Below are 17,739 nucleotides of genomic sequence, written 5' to 3'. Positions count from 1 at the left end.
TAATTGTGGTAAAATTAGATAGTCAGAGAGAGAAAATTGATCAAAATCGGAATTAAGGGTGTCGTCATTCGTAGTACAAAATTCCGGGGGGCGTGGGTTGGTCAAATTAACCGTGCAAAAAGGTCGCGTTACATTGGGAACTCTCTCGTGTGGTGGTGTGAGTTGAACGAATGAATTCAACAGAGCGACCACTGCTTCCAAATTTGAATGTCAAAGGGACGTTGTTGGCATTTCCTGCTTTCTAAGTCTCACACGTTGAGGAGCTGCGAGCAGCTTTGACTACTACTAGGTTAGAAGAATACCCAATACCGCCCTGTCCCATCACAAACGACAACAGACGAGGACCCAATTCAGCTGCAAATTTGCCCACGCCTTTCAAGTGATTTCAATGCATTGGTAATACTAAGGGTGCTTGTTTGTAAAGCAACAAATATTGGTGCCCAATTTCTAGTTTTCCAAGAAGGAGCAAAGCAAGAGGGAGATCAGATCCAGATATGGGGAGGATAACTAGTAAAATCAGTCTTTCAAGAGAATCCGCATAGTCATCATCATAGGTTAGAAGAAGCGTATTGACAAAAGATCAGTCACTTGGGATCAAAAGCCTACAGAATCCCGGAATACTAATTCAACACAGATCAAGATGACTTGAGCCTAGAAACAAGACCAAACTCTATACGCGAAAAGAACAAGCCATATCGACTCTATCTATAGGCGACAGATACTTGGGCAAACACACCATGGACCAAAGTCTAGTTCTAAGGTGCCGCGACTCGCAAGCACCCTCAGTTTCTATATATATCTATGTATATGTAGATACATCCATCGGCAGCAGATCAGTTCAGAAGAAACGAGACAAGGGCACTCAGTGCATCAGCGCACGAGGAGCCCGGGGCCGAACTGGCGTCTTTGATGGGCTTACCCTGCATAATTGCAAGACAAATTTAACCAAAAAGGCAATCTAATACAGTAAAAGGGAAGGGAAGGGAAGGGAAATGAGAAAAGTGATGGGATCGATTGGAAGAAATTACACACAGAGATCAAAAAACCAACCTTATAGGCAGTGAACCCAAAACTGCACCGCTACAGTTCAAAGCATCAATTGCACTCTCGGCCTACAAAAGAACACAGCACAGCATAAAGTTCCAGCTTTAAGAACAGAATTATATCATTGATCAATCTGCGGCCAAGGCTGAAAATGATGATGAAAGAATAAATAATAATTATCTACAATAAGGACCTATTTCTATATATAAAAAATAATAAAACAGTAATCAGAGGTGCATTCACAGCATAATGCAAGAAACTGAACTCTGGGACTAAGAATATAATCGTAGGCAAGTCACACCCACCAGCTCCATAGTGCCATCAACAAAAAGCAGACAGCTGATTTGGTAAAGCTGTGGATACCAAGTAAAAGATATTGCAAATGATTTTACAGAAGCTAAAATCAGTGAATGCTGGAAGATTTGGGGCTTTTTTTGTTTTTTTTGTGTGTGTGTTGAGTTTCCATTTCTACTTGGAAAAACAATAACTTAACATGTTTAATAAGTTTATTTTATTTTTGGTTCCGCTTTGATTTTTTTTTTTTTTTCTTCCTTCCCTCTTCTTCTGACTTATCCACCGCTGGCGGGAATTGCCCGACAACTCCCAAATTGTGCTCAAAGTTGCTTTTACTCCCAGACCTGTCTGGAAGTTGCCATTGGGGAGAGAGAGAGACCCATGAGTTTGCTGGTCATTGAAGGGAGACAACAGAGATAGTGAGAAGAAAAGAGTGGGACCAAAATGGAAATTGTGAGAACTCATTTGTTCCAAAGGTTTTCAATTTTTCAATTTTTTTTTAAGACATGAAAACAAGCAATCAAAGGCCTTTTTCTATTTCTATTTCCAAAATTCCGAAAATGGAAACTAAGAATGACAATGCGCCAAACAGGAGTATACATGGAACCACAAATGATGTGAATCACAAATTGATGTCCATTGCCTTCAGTGACACTAGCAATATGGCAGTCAAAGAATAAGATAGAAACATAATGATAATTCCTAACTTCAGGGAAAGGAATTCAAGTTACTAGCCAGCTACGAGGCACTCCAACCAATGCATAATAATAATAATAAAATGAGTAGAAGGAGATGCAAATTCTAACTGAATAAAAGGATAGGAACTCGATATGGATCCTACACATCTCTATGACTGCTAACTACTTGAAGAATCACATACAACTGCTGTACCAATAAGATGCAAGAGGTATAAGGGCTTCAAAGTGAGCTTAATGCTCATCCATAATGGTTGTTCCTTCTTTTCTACACTAAATGGAGCAGCAGGACAAAAATTGCTCCATCAGTTTTTCTCTTTCAATGATGAGATTGCACTTCCCAAGGAGAAAGAAGCATCACCTCATTATCATCAACTACATCTTATCCCAAGTTAAGGTTGGTGGCATGGCATTCATAATATCAATTGAATTCTAAAAGTCTGATATTACAAAACCATGCAAAAGAAGAATGCGGCAAAATTTTAAACCGGATGCCCTTTCTAATGCAACCCACTCGAGCGAGAGAATGATAAGATAAAGTTCCAACACCCTCTTCATATGGAAAAGTTTCATGAGATGGCGGTAAATAAAGAAAACTGATATGGCCATGTTCCATCGCATAGTTGATATTGTGAAACCAACTTACACAACATGGAAACATGGCACAAGAAAGAAACATCACCTCCTCCTCATCATTAACTATACCTTATCCTAATCAAGTTAGGGTCGATAGAATGACGTTAATAATATCAATTGACTTCTAAAAATTACATTGACAATAAAAATCCATGCAAAAGAACAATTAGGCAAAATTTTACACCAGATGCCCTTCTTGGAGCAACCCTCCAATGACAAAATTATGAGATAAAGTTCCAATACCATCTTATATGAAAAAGCTTCATAAGATTGCAGGCAATGAAGATATTTGATATGATCGCATTCCATCACATAGTTGATATTATGAACCCAGCCCGTACAACATGGAAACACAACTACAAGAAGAAACATCACCTAAATTGGAGAAATATGCTTCATAATGGCCTCAGAGGCACAGCATCATTATCAGCCCAGAAGCTCTGGGAACTTTTGTGAAGGACCGTACAGAGATAACAATGAAGTTTATGTCTGATTCTGCAAGGCCCAGCCCTAGGAATAGGGGAACTGCTTATGGCCAAGATAGGAATCCTTTGAAATATATAGAATTATGATAGAACCCTTACATTTCTGATTGAATTCAGTAATAGAACAGTAGGAAATTCTTTAATCAAGGTTTACATCAATAGCTAAGAACGTATACACGCAAAGGAAAAACAAAATCGGCCTATTCGAGAGGGCCTTATCTCTCCCACAACTTCTTCCAAAATTTTCCAAATCCTTTCTCCTTTCCCCTCCCCTTTTATACATAATCCTCATTCCATTGCAGCCACATGAGTGGATATTCCCTCCCTAACTGAATTGGACTCTTTTGCCCTTGAGTCATTTTCCCTGGCTGCCCCTGTTGCCCCCCTTCTTTCACGCCTCTGATAAGTATGACTAATGGTGTCCTAACAAATTATGACCTCTTGCGAAAGTATCCCTGGAAGCAAAGACTACCTGCTTATGACCCACCTTAATCAACCACATCAACAATCAATCACGCTTCAATGACATATTCAATTTGCAGCAGCTCACTTATTTTCAGCCTAAATATTTTCATCAACTAAACTAGGGCACCCTAGATGTCATTTAAACAGAGCCAAATGCAATCTAAAAAACAAAGCTCATGTACTTAAGGGTTCCTGCAATAGCACTTATAGTCAAATTCAATAGGGGAAAAAAAAAAAAAACTTTATTCACAAGTGCATTCACAAAAACCCCTTAAATCTAACATTTTGTCGTGTATTTGCAAAGTAACTTAAATTTTCCCACTGTTGGTACCCACGAAATCATAAGAGTCTCTCCAAAATGGTAGAAAACTGCAGTGCACAAGTTGAAACCACAGATGATCGAGTTGCACAAGATAGTAGGCCACAAAGATTGAAAATATTTCAAAAACCAGAGGATGTCACAACAAGTACAAGTACATGCAAATGCCCAGTCAGAGATGGAGTCAAGGGCAGGATGAGTACTCTCGAACTGCAAAGAGTAAACATAAGCATGTTCCTGGTATGACAAACAGAAAGGGATAAAACCTTTTTGCTGCCACTAATACTGCCGAGTCATTACTCTAGGATAGCAAAATGATCTCTCTCACATAAGTGCACAAGCACAACCTCTCCCCCCCCCCCCCCCCCCCCCCCCAAAAAAAAAAAAAAAAAACACTCGAAAAAAGTACTAACATAGCTGTACCTATCCTTAAGCTGAGTGTTTTCTTGTCACTCAAAAATAGAACAATTAAAAAAAGAAGAGGCGGACATCACTTAAAAAGGAAAAAGACAGGAAAAGCAAGTTAAATGATTTCACAATCACATGAATGAAGCTTTGATATAATCAGCAGAACTATAGAAAAGAACAAAGACCATTAGATTACAAGAAAGCAGAGTTGACTAATACATCCAGCCACACTAACTAACCAAACCAAATAATAAAACCAAATCACAAATTGCCATTGTCAAGCTATAATAATCAACAACTTGAAGGTCTTCTAGGGTAAAATGTTGTGATTAATGACTGATACTCACAAATTGGTTCAACCAAATGCCAATGCAAACTAGCATAGCACAATATGCATAACCAAACACAAATGATTGAGCATCTTGAGACGAGACCTTTAAAGTTGCAATGACTCTTTTTATAAAGGACTCTTACTCTATCACCAAAGAGACTCATTTTCTATTTTATTTAATGCTCAATTTAACTGGAACTTTATGAAGACAATAGTAGCAGCTTTTCCTTTTCCACACGTTTGCATTGTCTTTTTACATCTACCAAATTTTAGTGTCAACTATTTTTTTTGGTGATTATTACAGTCAAATTTTCCATTTGTAAAAATTTTATTGATTTACATAAATCATCTAGCCTCTTTCCAGAACAGGGGTAAGTGATATAGAACAGTAGAAGGACCAGAAATTTGAAGACAAAGAGAAGAAATCAAGGGAAGAAGAAGCTTAAGAAATAGAGAAAGAATCAAGAGAAAAAGAGAGTAGAGAGAAATCTGGGAGAGAAAATCATCAATTGTGTTCAAATCATCAAAGGCGTGATTTCTAATTAAATCATAAGATAAAATCACACCTAAGAGATAATTACCCCTAGTTATAATTACCATAACAAATAAATAAAAGTCATACAAATAAATAATTTAAATAAAACCTTAATACTAATATAAACAATTAAATTTTAATAATTCTATTTTCTAATCAAGAATGACTATAAAAACAACTCCCTCCCGATCCTCATAAAGCAGGGAGTGTTGTGTACTAAGGGACACCTCTTGCAGAAATCATCCTACAAAACCCTAAACATGACACGGGATATAGTGACCTTCAAATTGATTTGGCTGGGTATAGAGATGGTTGGAAGTCTAGAATTCATGTAGGCATAAGGCTTATGATTGTTGTCATTGTTTATAGAACCAAGAAACTGAGACTTTTAAGTAGTTACTAAAATATTTGGTTAACAAATCTTATCTATCAAAAATTTAAAATAAACATTTGGAAGCTAACACCAAATATACTGAAAGTAATATAAACTGGCAAATAATAAATATCACTAGGATGAAAATACATAACAGTAACAGGAAACCAAACCTCAAATCCCACTATATGAGGGTACATGGATTCTAACCTGCTAATCATCTTTATCCATAATTATGTAGATCCTTTATAATCTAAATCATGCCTAAGAGTTTCTCATCAAAATTTTCTTGGTCTTCCTCTATCTATTCCTTTTGTACAAACTTCTTTTGTTTAATCCAATATCCTCAAAGGAGCATTTATTAATTTGTTTCTCAAATGACCAAACCATTTTAATTATGTTCCACACATCTTATCCTCAAAAAGAGCCCTCTGATCTTAATACAAATAATCTCTTTTTTTTTGTATATGGCCACGCATCTAAGATAACATTCTTATCCCAATTATACTCATAGTTTGCACATGTTAGCGTTTACAGCTTATCATTCTATGAGTACATTCTCAACAATCTCCTCGTCTTTTAGAATAATTGAACCTAGATGTCTAAATTGATCTTTTCCCGAAATGACTTAATCTTCAAGTTTTGCCATAACATCATTGATGCTTCCATTTTTACTGAACATACACACTATATATTTGGTTTGTGTTCTATTCAACTTGAAGCCTCTAAATTCTAAGTTATCCCTCCATACCTCTCTACCTTAGTACTGGCATCTTTTGACTTATGCACTAAAACAATGTCATGTACAAATAAGATACACCCATTACTAAAAGCAAAAAGATAAAGACGTAAATGCAGATCCTTAACGCAATCCAATTATAATTTAAAAAGTCACAACATCTTCTCTATCAAATCTTAACACATATCCTTAATATGTAATTAAAAAAGTCATGTCTTTAATAACCTGTATAAAAGTAACTTAACCCCCTTTTTCTTTAAAAGACTCGGAAAGACATCTATAAGGACTTTGTCATAGGCATTATTTAAATACGGAAAAACTATATGCAAATCTCTTTATTTATTTCTAAACTTTTTCCCCAGATGCCTCACATGAAATCTAATTAATTTTTAGACACCTTAATTTCTTCTTTTAGCCTCTAACCAATTACCCTTTCCAAAGTTTTTAATTGTAGCTTGTTAGATTGATCCTTCTGTAATTTTCACAATTTTAAGCAAATCCTTTATTCTTATAAATCGGCACCAAAGTTCTGTTTTTTTTTTCTTATTCTTCAGGCATCCTCTTCGACTTAAGCATAACACTAAATAATTTTGGTAACCATAAAATGTCCTCTCCTCCCATGTATTTTTATGCTTTTATTGGGATATTATCTAATCCAACTACTTATAATTCTCCATCTTTTTTATGATTTGCTTCACTGTTTTCAAACAAATAAATCTATAGAAAATGCAATTCCTATCTCCTTCCAGATTATCAAAATATCCCAAAGTAATATATTTGTTTCACATTCACTGAATAGCTTCAAGAAATACTCCTTCCATCTTTCCTCATTTACCAATACCTTTTGGTTTTCTTCTTTTAAACACTTCAATTGGCTCAAATCCTAGTTCTTTTTCCTCTTGTTTTAGCCAATTTACACACACACACATACATATATTTCTTTGGCTTTTAAGCAAAATCTATTATACAGTTTTCATAATCCTTTGACCAATTCCTCTTTCATCAACAGAATTCTTTGCTTCCTTTTTAGCCAAAATATACATCTTTAAAATTTTCTCAACAGGGCATGTATATACAAAATCTTGAAACAAGTTCTTTCTTGATTTTAATTAGTTCTTGTCTCTCCTCACTCCATAACCATAATTCTTTTTCATTTAAAACATTTCCTTTTTGGCTCTCTTATAATAGTTTTTCATGTGCATTCTGAAGTGTAATAACTCTCTCGTGCCATATTAACATTGTCCACCTTTCAAAATTCAATCCTTTCCCTTGTACACTTTAGTAAAAATTATTTCTCATCTTGTCAATCCCACCACCACTTGATATTTAGGTTTCATTTCTTATCAGTTTTCCTCTTATCATTTATGATATGGAAGGCAAGGACAATAAGTCTATATTGCATGGACAGATACTCTTTTTGGCATATCATTAGTTCTTATGCGACGGTTGGCTCTTTTGCCTTGTAAGAAAAAAGTTTATATACGATTAGTTGATAAAACATTTTTCTATTCCATGTGATCAAATGTTCATCCCATTTCCTAAAAATGACATTAACTATAATGAGAAAATATGCTTAGAAAAATCCAAAACAGCAATTTCCTTGTTTTCTTCCTTCAAAATCACATCTATATGTCTATAAACTTTTCAACTGCACAACCATTCAAATCACCTCCTATACTGATTCTCTCATCTAGGTATTCCTTTCAACAACCTCTCTAAATGCTCCTAAAAATTTGGCTTCATCTTCAGGGATGGAACCAGAAAAGGAGGTGACAAACTTACACTAACAAAATCTGGAGGACAATAAAATATTAATAATTATTTAAATATTAAATTTATTTTTTTAACTGTACTTTACACTCTTTTTGAGAAGCAAAAATCATCTATGATTGATTTTATACTAAATCTTTCTGCAATTTCTTGAACATATAGGGCCCACAATTTTTTGCTATTTCTTGTATGTGAGAGCAAGGAACTTGAATCCCAATATGGTAAAATGTAATAATGTTAAAAAGAGAAGAGGAAAAATGTTGTTGGTAATGTAGCAGATATATGAGGTCCTCGTAACTATGCTTGTATCTAATACAATTTTGGTAAAACCTCTCCATACTTCTACTCCTTTGAAAAAATAAGAGGGGGGGCCAAATACAGTATTTTGACAATTACAAAATTGTATAAGCACATATCTAAAAAGTTTCATCACTCTAGGATACATGAAGCCAATTGAATAGTCTTGGATTAAAATACTAATATTGGAAGAACAGAACAGGTTGCATAGAACTTAGGGGGAGCCATGGCCCCTGACAGCCCCCCTTGCTTCCGCCCATTTCTCATCTCATCTTAATCCAACTTGTGTATATCCACTGATAATAGTATGATATCTTCTTCTAGAATCATTTTAACTGCGATAATCTTATCTCCCAACCTCTTGATATCTGCTTTCACATTTTTTAAAATCTTATCCCTAATAATTCTTCACTTCATCTTTTATGCAATCTTTTGTAGAGTACCAAAGTTTATATTCAGACTCAGCCAAGATTTTAGCCTTCTTACCAATCCATCCCATTACTTGTGCGCAAATAATATTGACTTTTCTCATATTTATCACATACACCATCTCAATAATTTTTTGTCAAAATTGTAATGTTCCCCAGTCCAATCCCAAGCTTTTAGTCTTGGACTAACTTATTTACTAGCATTTTCCATGAAAATGCAAGAACCCTTGCAAATTTAAAACTACATTTAGGTATTAAGTTATTAGCCCCAGCCCATTATTAACTGTACTCAAAAAATACAAGAAGCCCAAGCCACCAAAAGGGTCATGCCCTCAACAATTTATATTTTGTCCAGAATCGAAGATGAAAATATACAACACTTTTGGTTGGTTGTTGACTAGCTAACACAACCCTCATCCTTTATCCAAGTTCGTGACCAGCTATGGTATGAAGTAGCAACTTTAACACAAGATTAAGAGGATTATTCAATCCACGAGCAAAGTTTGAGATTAAAATACATGAATGCAAATTAAAAGGTAAACCAAAGTATGGTAAAAAAAATAACAAACGGGACAAAAAGCAAACAATATATTATTGACCAGAAAACAGATAAAGAGGAAAAGAGACCAAACATTTGCGTGTAAGAGCATGCCAACCAATAAATAACAAAAGGCCAGGTGTATACCATTACAAACTCAACAAAAGCAATCCGGGTAGAATGACGATAGTCTCCTAGCAACCTCAAACGTTGAACCTATTGCAGGAAAGATCCCCACAACAATTGGTTAGGAATTTAGGAAGGAACAAGACTTCAAACTTTCAACATAAGAAGTTGCTAACCTCTCCACAAATGGATTCAAAAAAGAGCTTGACATCTGCTTGAGTAACCTGTGTCGGACAAACATTTGGACAATAAACACGTTGTGTACTCAATACATAGAAAACAGATGTCAGGCTTTGCAAATTACCTTCTTATCAATGTTTGTACAATAAATAGTCCTTGCACACATCTCTCGTTCATCTTCAGACTAAAGCACCATACAAGAGTCCAATGTGAAATTTGCGTCAGCATGACTTAAGGAAATAAGCTCATAAAGTGCATATTACAGGTAATTGCTCACCCTTGGCAAAAATGTTGGATTCACAGGAGCAATTGCAGTTTTTGATGGCAGCACCCTGACTGGATAAAATCCAAGCATAGTCCCTGCCAGACTCAACGCATTCCTTGCACCTTCTGCAGTTATTTTAATTGTAACAGTACCCAAATTTGTCAATGACATATTAAAATGGGATGCCAGCCATTCACAAAATACATCAAATAAACAAGGCCAACATACCTTCATCAGTAAACTCGATAAAGGCGAAACGAAGGACAGAATTTGGGTCCCCACAAACACGACAATCGACCACCTTCAATCAAAATGAGAAGGAATTATTATTCATGTCAGAGCATTTGACCACTCACTGTGATCTTACAGAATTGCACTTTACCTGTCCACAACTAATAAAGAGAGCTGCGAGTTGTTCTTCAGTAACCTAAATTAAAGTGGAAAGTAGACAACTGTCAAACATCATTACAATAAAAAAAAAAATGCATGATAAGAATAACCATCATAATTATTACCTGATGATCAATGTCAGACACATAGACAGTCCTCCTAATCACATCGTCTCGCTGTGCCATACTGGTACGGCTATTCATCCTCCTCTTCCCATTATTATAGCTATTCTTCTTCTAAACATATGATTGAAAAATCAAACCATCAGTAAACTAATGAGCTATGGAAGCACATGAACAAAAGCCATTTAAAAAAAAAAAGAAGCAAATATTTCTCCATTTTGGTTTGTCACAAATATATTGGTAAAGAAAGAAAGAGATAAACTCCCAGTCCTATTTTCTTCTTTCACGTCCTCCAAAATCTATAGATTCAACGACTGTCTGAACTTTCTAAAATTAGCAGACACAAACCGAAACGTGTAAAATAAATTCGGACGAAGAATATATACCCGTCTAGCAGTGTTTCCGTTGGCAATGCCAGTGTTAATTTGCATTCCGAAATTATCAGTATAACTCAGATGCCCAGAAGGAAGGACAATTTTGTAATTTGAAAGAGATGGAGGCACGAATTCTTCAGCCATAGGGTTCAACTTAGACAGCATTTCCTCCAAATCCCTCATCTCCTGCTTGAAACCCTCGCCGCCATCGTCCCCATTGCTCCGCAATTCGACGCCATTTGGGACCACCTGATGACTCTGCACTCCACCATTCCCGTTTATTCCGTGCGGAGATAAAGTCATCTGAGGATTGTGATTCATAGTACCATTGGAGCTCACTTTCTGTTGTTGCTGGTGAGACATCGTCTGGAAACTCTGATCGCTTGCCCTAGCGTGGTTTGCCTTGGATTGATCAACATCGGCTTGCGAGTCGGTCCGATTTGCTGCCCCAATGTTGATCCCGGCATTCTCAACCACCGCCATGATTGAACCTCCCCGACACTCTTAAAGGAAAATCCAATCTCTCTCTCCCTCTCTCCCCAAATCACTTCAGCCTGAAAATTTTCTGATCAACCAAACACCAATTTTATCCAATAAAAGCACTAAAAACATGCATTTCTCAACAAAAAAAAAAAAAGAGAGGGAAACAAGAGAGAGAGAGAGAGAGAGAATAAGGAGAAGAAACAATGAAATACCTGCTTATGTTGAGTCTAAATCTTGTCGTCCATTGACGCACAGTGACGAGATAGAATGGATTGATAATCGAAGCAAAAACAAGGAAGAGAAGAGAAGAGAAGAGAAGAGAAGGGCAAATCAGAAGAGATTGCAATAGAACCCAAACTTTGCCTTCTATTCTATTGCTTTTACTGATTCAGCTGATAGAAAATACTTTATACGTGTAGAGAGAGAAAAGCAGGGGCGTGCTTCGGATCGTCCGTTTTCTCCACTCGGACCCGTCCAAATTGATGAACCCTGACGGCACTTCCAAACCCAATATATATATATATATATATCTGTCTATCATCATATTACCATACCATACATACATATAATTGCCATCTTTCATGACATCCCTACTACATGTGCATTCCCATCTGCATACATACATACATCGCAATTGGTCAACGTTCAAACTATCATCCTTCAAATAAAAGTCAAAATAAAATTGAAGTAAATTACATGATATAATATTATAATCAAAATATTATTTATACACTTAAATTTAATAATTATATTAACATTTTATATATTAATATGAATGTTAAATTTAAATACTAAAATAACATTTTCCGTATCATATGGGGGGGGGGGGGGGTATTGAATGCTAGGGGGAGCATTGTGCGCATGGTCATAAAGGTCACATCATGTGTATGCGCATATATATGTATATGTATATATATAGAGAGAGAAAGAGAGAGAGTCGCGGACTTTATCCGCTGGTACTGCAGCTGCAGCTGAACCCGTACAGCGTCGTCTGCTCAAGTGACAGACACTCGCCTTGAATGGCTTCCACGTGTCCCGTCGCTGATCTCATGAACCACGCTGCGGTGCTCTATTTTGACCCGCCCTAACGTCGTCGTTTTAACGTTCCTAACAATGAATTCTTCGATCGAGTTCGAGACGAATATTAATATCCTATATATATATATATAAAGTTCAAAGGTATATTTTTTATATTTATTTTTTATTTAATTTAAAAATATTCTTATTAATGGATGATAAATATATTTTTTTAATATTTGATCAGATATAATAATAAATCTATTTTATTTAAAAAATAAAATTAAACATTGTCCATTATTTATTATTATATTATACAAGCAAGCACCACATTTAGTATTATTATTTTTAAAGTTTGTTGAAATTTCATAATTTCAAAAATACCCTTTAATAATTTTACAACCAAAAATAATTATATTAAGAAATACTTAGAATAAAAAAATTTCCCACTATACTAAATCTTAACTTTATTTAAATTTTATCTACAAAACTAAATAAAATCATCATCAAATAAATGTTCATTTGAAATCTCATTTATTCAATATCTATTCTATTATTATATAAGCGAACATCATATTTGATAGTGTTATTGTTATAATTTATTATTTAGGACAAAATTATTCTCTAAAAAAGAGTAACGTCCCCAAATAAAAGTCTCTCATGAAAAAAGATAATATAAGAATATTTTTTTATATAAGACTTTTCACAAACAATTCTTTCACCTCCCTAACAATATTTTACCTACTTGTTCATAACATCTACATATATATAGTTTTTTAATTTAAGCATTAAATGTAAGACATGCATTCAAATAGTACATGGCCTTGCAGTATCGCTATCCTAGATTGTGAAGCCACTTGTCTTAGGCAACTACTTCACTCTTCCACTTCAATGTTATATTGTTCAAATCTAATGATCATTTATTCGAGAAACTTAGTTTAAGAGCATCTCTCCTTAAAAGAGGCACGAATTTTATTAGCAAACGATCCTCTATACAAGTAGCTACCCACTTGGCTTTTGATTTGTAGACTGAATTCTTAGTTTCTTATCTGCCTCTACTTCAACTTAAGCTTATCACTTTATAAATTGTAATTGTTGTATTTATAGCAACAATAGTTATTTTTAAAACTATGTTAAACTTTGATAATCTCAAAAATAATCTTTAATTATTCTAAAAATAAAAAATATATATGTCATGAAGTTTTCAACAATATGCCATTATTTGAAGCTATATCAAATTTTAATTATTTATAAAATACCTTGCAATATTTATAAAAAATAATTTTATAAATAATTTTCAATCTAAATCGCCTTTGTAGTTGTAACTCTCACAAGTTATTCTCTTTATAGTTATAACTCTCATTCTCACTTAATTATTTTTATTCAAACACTATTTGTATTTCTAATAAGGTTAAACCTCAAATGTCAAAGAGAAATCGGTAATGTAATTGCAAAAACTTTTAAAAAATTAAGCAAAAAATAATATAAAAAAAAAAGACGACTTGACTTCTTACTTTGCAACCATATCTTAGTTTGATAAAAGTATAAAAATACACCTAAACTACCTTGTGGTTTAGGTCATTAGTTGTAATGCCTTTTGCCATTTTGAAATACTTTTAATAATTTTTATAATTTAGTTCTTTTGACAAAAACACCCCTTCGTTATTGTGTTATTAACTAAACTCTACCTAACCCAAATTAAGTTAATTAAATACTAGTTAAATGCTAAATAAGTTGACTTAAAACAAAATAAAAAAAACTTACAAATTAGAAAAAAACAAAAACAAAGATAAAGACGAGTTAAAATGATCGATCGAAAAATTCATTGTTTCTTACACTATTATTGGAAACAACCATAGACGAGTTTGATCGATTATGCTTAATCATTACCTTAAATGCATCTTATTTTTAAATAATGTAAATTTATTATATATTATTTTCAACATTCAAACAATTTTATTCAATTAAATCATTTCACACGCAATATATTTATTATTAATTAATAAAATTGTTCATATGTTAAAAATAAGGTATAGGAAATCTTATTTCAAAACAAAAGATTTATTGATGCTTTAGGGCAATAATTAGCATTACCTTAATTATATTACAAGCTTTTTAAAGTAGAAAATAAGTAAATACTTATGTTTAGGGCACACAATACAAAAAAGAAAAAAAAAAAAAAAACACTTTGCTAAATAACCAAATTAAGAAGCGCCACTTGAATCAACCCCAACAAAACACGTGGATCAGTGAAAGATTAATAATGAGAAACAATCTTAATCTAAAGGCCACTTGGAATGGAAGGCATTTAAGATCGTCTCATGTGTGACCTATAAAAAACTTTTAAGTTTTTGCGACAAATACGCATTAACTTTTTATTTACTTATTATTTAACTTAACTGACTAAGCTGACCAAATTTATGTGGATAAATAAAAATCAGTCAAATTGATCTTTTTATTCTTATAGTTTTTTATATAGTTATTTAATTTTTTTTATTATTTTGATTACACTCTTATACCTATATCTTCGAGTTAATTTAATCTTTATACTTTAATATTTTTTTTGTGTGACAATTTTAATTTTTGTTATTTCAATTACACATTTATATCTATATTTTAGATTCAATTTAACCCATGTATTTTGGTATATAAAAAATGGGATTAACTTGATTTATCTATTTTTTTATATATATCAAAGTATATGAATTAAATTGATTCGAAAACACAAATATATAGTGTAATCGAAATAATAAAAAATTTAAGTTCCAGAGACATAACCTAATGACCAGGACAAGTATGGAAAAAGATTTTATACCCTCACGTTTGTGGTGTGATAGTGTTCAAACTTTGACTATTGTAGTTTCTTGATTTACATCATCTGTTAGAATTGTGAGGTCGAGCAGCGAGGACATCCGTGATAGAGCGTTATCTAAAAAATTAATAAAAAATTTAAGTTATCATATGAAAAAAATATTAAAATATATGTATTAAAGTGATTAAAAAATATAAGTTTAGGTGTATAATAAAAATAAAAAAATTGAAATAACTGCTAAAAAGACGTAAAAATACAATAAGATAATGAGGTGGGCCACAAAAACCCGAAATGTGTCGCCGTGACCCGGCTTCCAACGTTATGAATCGGAGCAAACACGGAGCGTAATTGAATTTGGGGGGTTCCTACGCCGATGGAAAGGGAGAGAAAATCAGGGGAATCAATGGAATATGTGACGTGGCATTAGTAATTATTTAAAGATTGGCTAATGAAGACCGTTTAACACGTTCCTGTGAGGATTAATTAACAATTAGCATTGTTATTAAGTTATAATAACACGGAACTAAATAAATTATGATAATAAACCGCAAGAGATTTGAGATATTATTAGAGAATGAAGGGGTGGACAGAAGAAGACTGGCCGAGTTTGACTTTGGAGAAGGAAAATGTTTTTTGTAATTCTTTGATTATATTTTGTAATTAAAATAATAAAAATATTTTTTATTTAGGATGATGAGACAACATGAAATGACATATACATGATTAAAATATCCCTTATTAAAGGCAATAGGGCGGCACGAGACAAGATATAGGAGGTATTTTAATTATTTGCACATGTGTATATAACTCAAGATGTAATATTGATGTTACTTTTATGGGCATAAATAAAGTGGTTAAGTTACGATAAATTGGGATTTATATTAGTAGATTGTGAGTTTGATTTATTGATTTGCGTAACGAAACAAAATCTCCACTTATGATTTATCTTTTCTGTCGAAATTAAAAGTACGAGTAATAAAAAACTGTACAAGGACGATAATTCCAATAGAATCATGCTAGATGTACAACTATTTTGTACATCTTGGACTACATAAGGAGGTATTATGACTAAAATACTCTGCACTTCATAAGAGACTTTTTTGTCATTGGCATACCTTTATATAGCCCAAGATATATATAAAGGTATACCAATATTATTTTCCATCCCAATATATAATCCAGTACTATGATCCGATTGAGATCTGAACTGCACTGGCTGGCCATCAATTTCCATTGGATTAATAAATATATTTTACTTATTTATAGTTAAAATAATTATGTAAATTATTATTAGAACGCTAGTTAAAATACAATAAATGTATTTTATTTTTAGATAATATTTATTATTATGTTTCATTTTTAACTATAAAACATTTTACTGATTGATGATAAATAAACTATCAATTTTAATATTTTATTAATTAATAAAAATATTTGTAACAATGTATAATTTTTAAAATAATATATATTGATGATACATTAAGATAATAACTGGTATTACTTAAAATAAAATACATTAATTAATTATATCTTAACAAATATAATTAACATTAGGTTAATTATATATAATAAAAAATAAGACTTTGAGTTCATTAGAAGATAAGGACATGCACATAACTTAAGAAAGGCTATCAATTAATTAAAAATAAAAATAAATTTATATTAATATGATATAAAATATAATATAATGGTATATAAATATTATTATTGCATCATAAACAAAAAATTATTAAAAGATTAAAAAAAAGTTATTTTGGAATAAAAATGTATAATTTTTTCCTAATAAGAGGAATCCTACACAACTTGGAAATTAAATAATTTTGACATCTAAAAAAATTCCTTCAAAAATTTTACGAAAATAATAAATATCATTTATAAATAATCTTAATCTTAAAAAAAACCTTGAAATATCTAGATAAATATTATTTAAAAAAGATTTAATTCTAGAAAAATTAAAATTATTCTATATACTTCTATAAATAAGTATGTCTTCATTTTTTAAAAAATATACTATTTAATATTAGTACTAATAAGATATTCAAGTTTTTATTATTTTCAATGTTGATTTAAACAGAGTATTTGTATGGAGACTTTTCAGTATCGTTTAATTATTTTGTTTATAAACTTAGTTGACTTTTATGATTATATTTTTAATTAATAAATTAATTATTATATTTAAACAACAATAATTATAACGAGTGAAAATATCATTTTAAAGGAGGGAGGGAGGGAGCGTGGTGGGTGAACCAGAAGGCAGAGGCAGTGATTGGAGAGTTGGTGGTGCCTTGGTTAGGTCACAGCCGTTGATTGAAAAGCGGGCAGGGCAGGTTGAGCTTGATGAGTTGGGAGGGGGCAGATGGGAAGACGGGGCTGCCCTGCCCCATGTGGATGGGCATCGGGCAATGGTCTTGTCACAGATAGATGCCCAACCAATGACACATTGACATTGATTTCTTCTCCGGGCAACAAAAAAAATTGCTTCCATTAGAGACCCTTGAAAGCGACCACGGCCACCCATTTCATGCATATCCCCCAATCAATCCCTAACTCTGAATTCATTCGTCGCCCCTTTAAAAGAAAGCAATTATGAAAGACCGGCAAACACCCAACCCC

At 32.9% G+C, this 17,739-nt stretch overlaps 1 protein-coding gene across 2 annotated transcripts; it reads right to left on the bottom strand.

The window, feature by feature from the left end:
• Window positions 1–508: 508 nt before the first annotated feature.
• On the bottom strand, window positions 509–11,780 carry LOC127808210 (polyadenylate-binding protein-interacting protein 11-like). Of its 2 annotated transcripts, none has more exons than XM_052346640.1 (11): window positions 11,510–11,780; window positions 10,827–11,379; window positions 10,444–10,554; window positions 10,311–10,355; window positions 10,157–10,229; window positions 9,941–10,053; window positions 9,788–9,847; window positions 9,660–9,707; window positions 9,505–9,573; window positions 1,051–1,112; window positions 509–920 (listed from the first exon to the last, which is right to left on the bottom strand). In XM_052346640.1, the coding sequence occupies exons 2-11, from the start codon at window positions 11,295–11,297 to the stop codon at window positions 863–865; spliced, it is 1,110 nt and encodes a 369-aa protein (XP_052202600.1). In that variant the 5' UTR covers window positions 11,298–11,379; window positions 11,510–11,780; the 3' UTR covers window positions 509–862. The 2 variants fall into 2 exon arrangements, with proteins under 2 accessions (XP_052202600.1, XP_052202608.1); XM_052346648.1 differs by having other exon boundaries at window positions 10,444–10,551.
• Between the last annotated feature and the right edge of the window lie 5,959 nt (window positions 11,781–17,739).

Source organism: Diospyros lotus, chromosome 1, assembly GCF_014633365.1.
Source record: "Diospyros lotus cultivar Yz01 chromosome 1, ASM1463336v1, whole genome shotgun sequence".
Taxonomy (NCBI): Eukaryota; Viridiplantae; Streptophyta; class Magnoliopsida; order Ericales; family Ebenaceae; genus Diospyros; species Diospyros lotus.
This window is presented reverse-complemented; position numbering and strand designations above follow the sequence as displayed.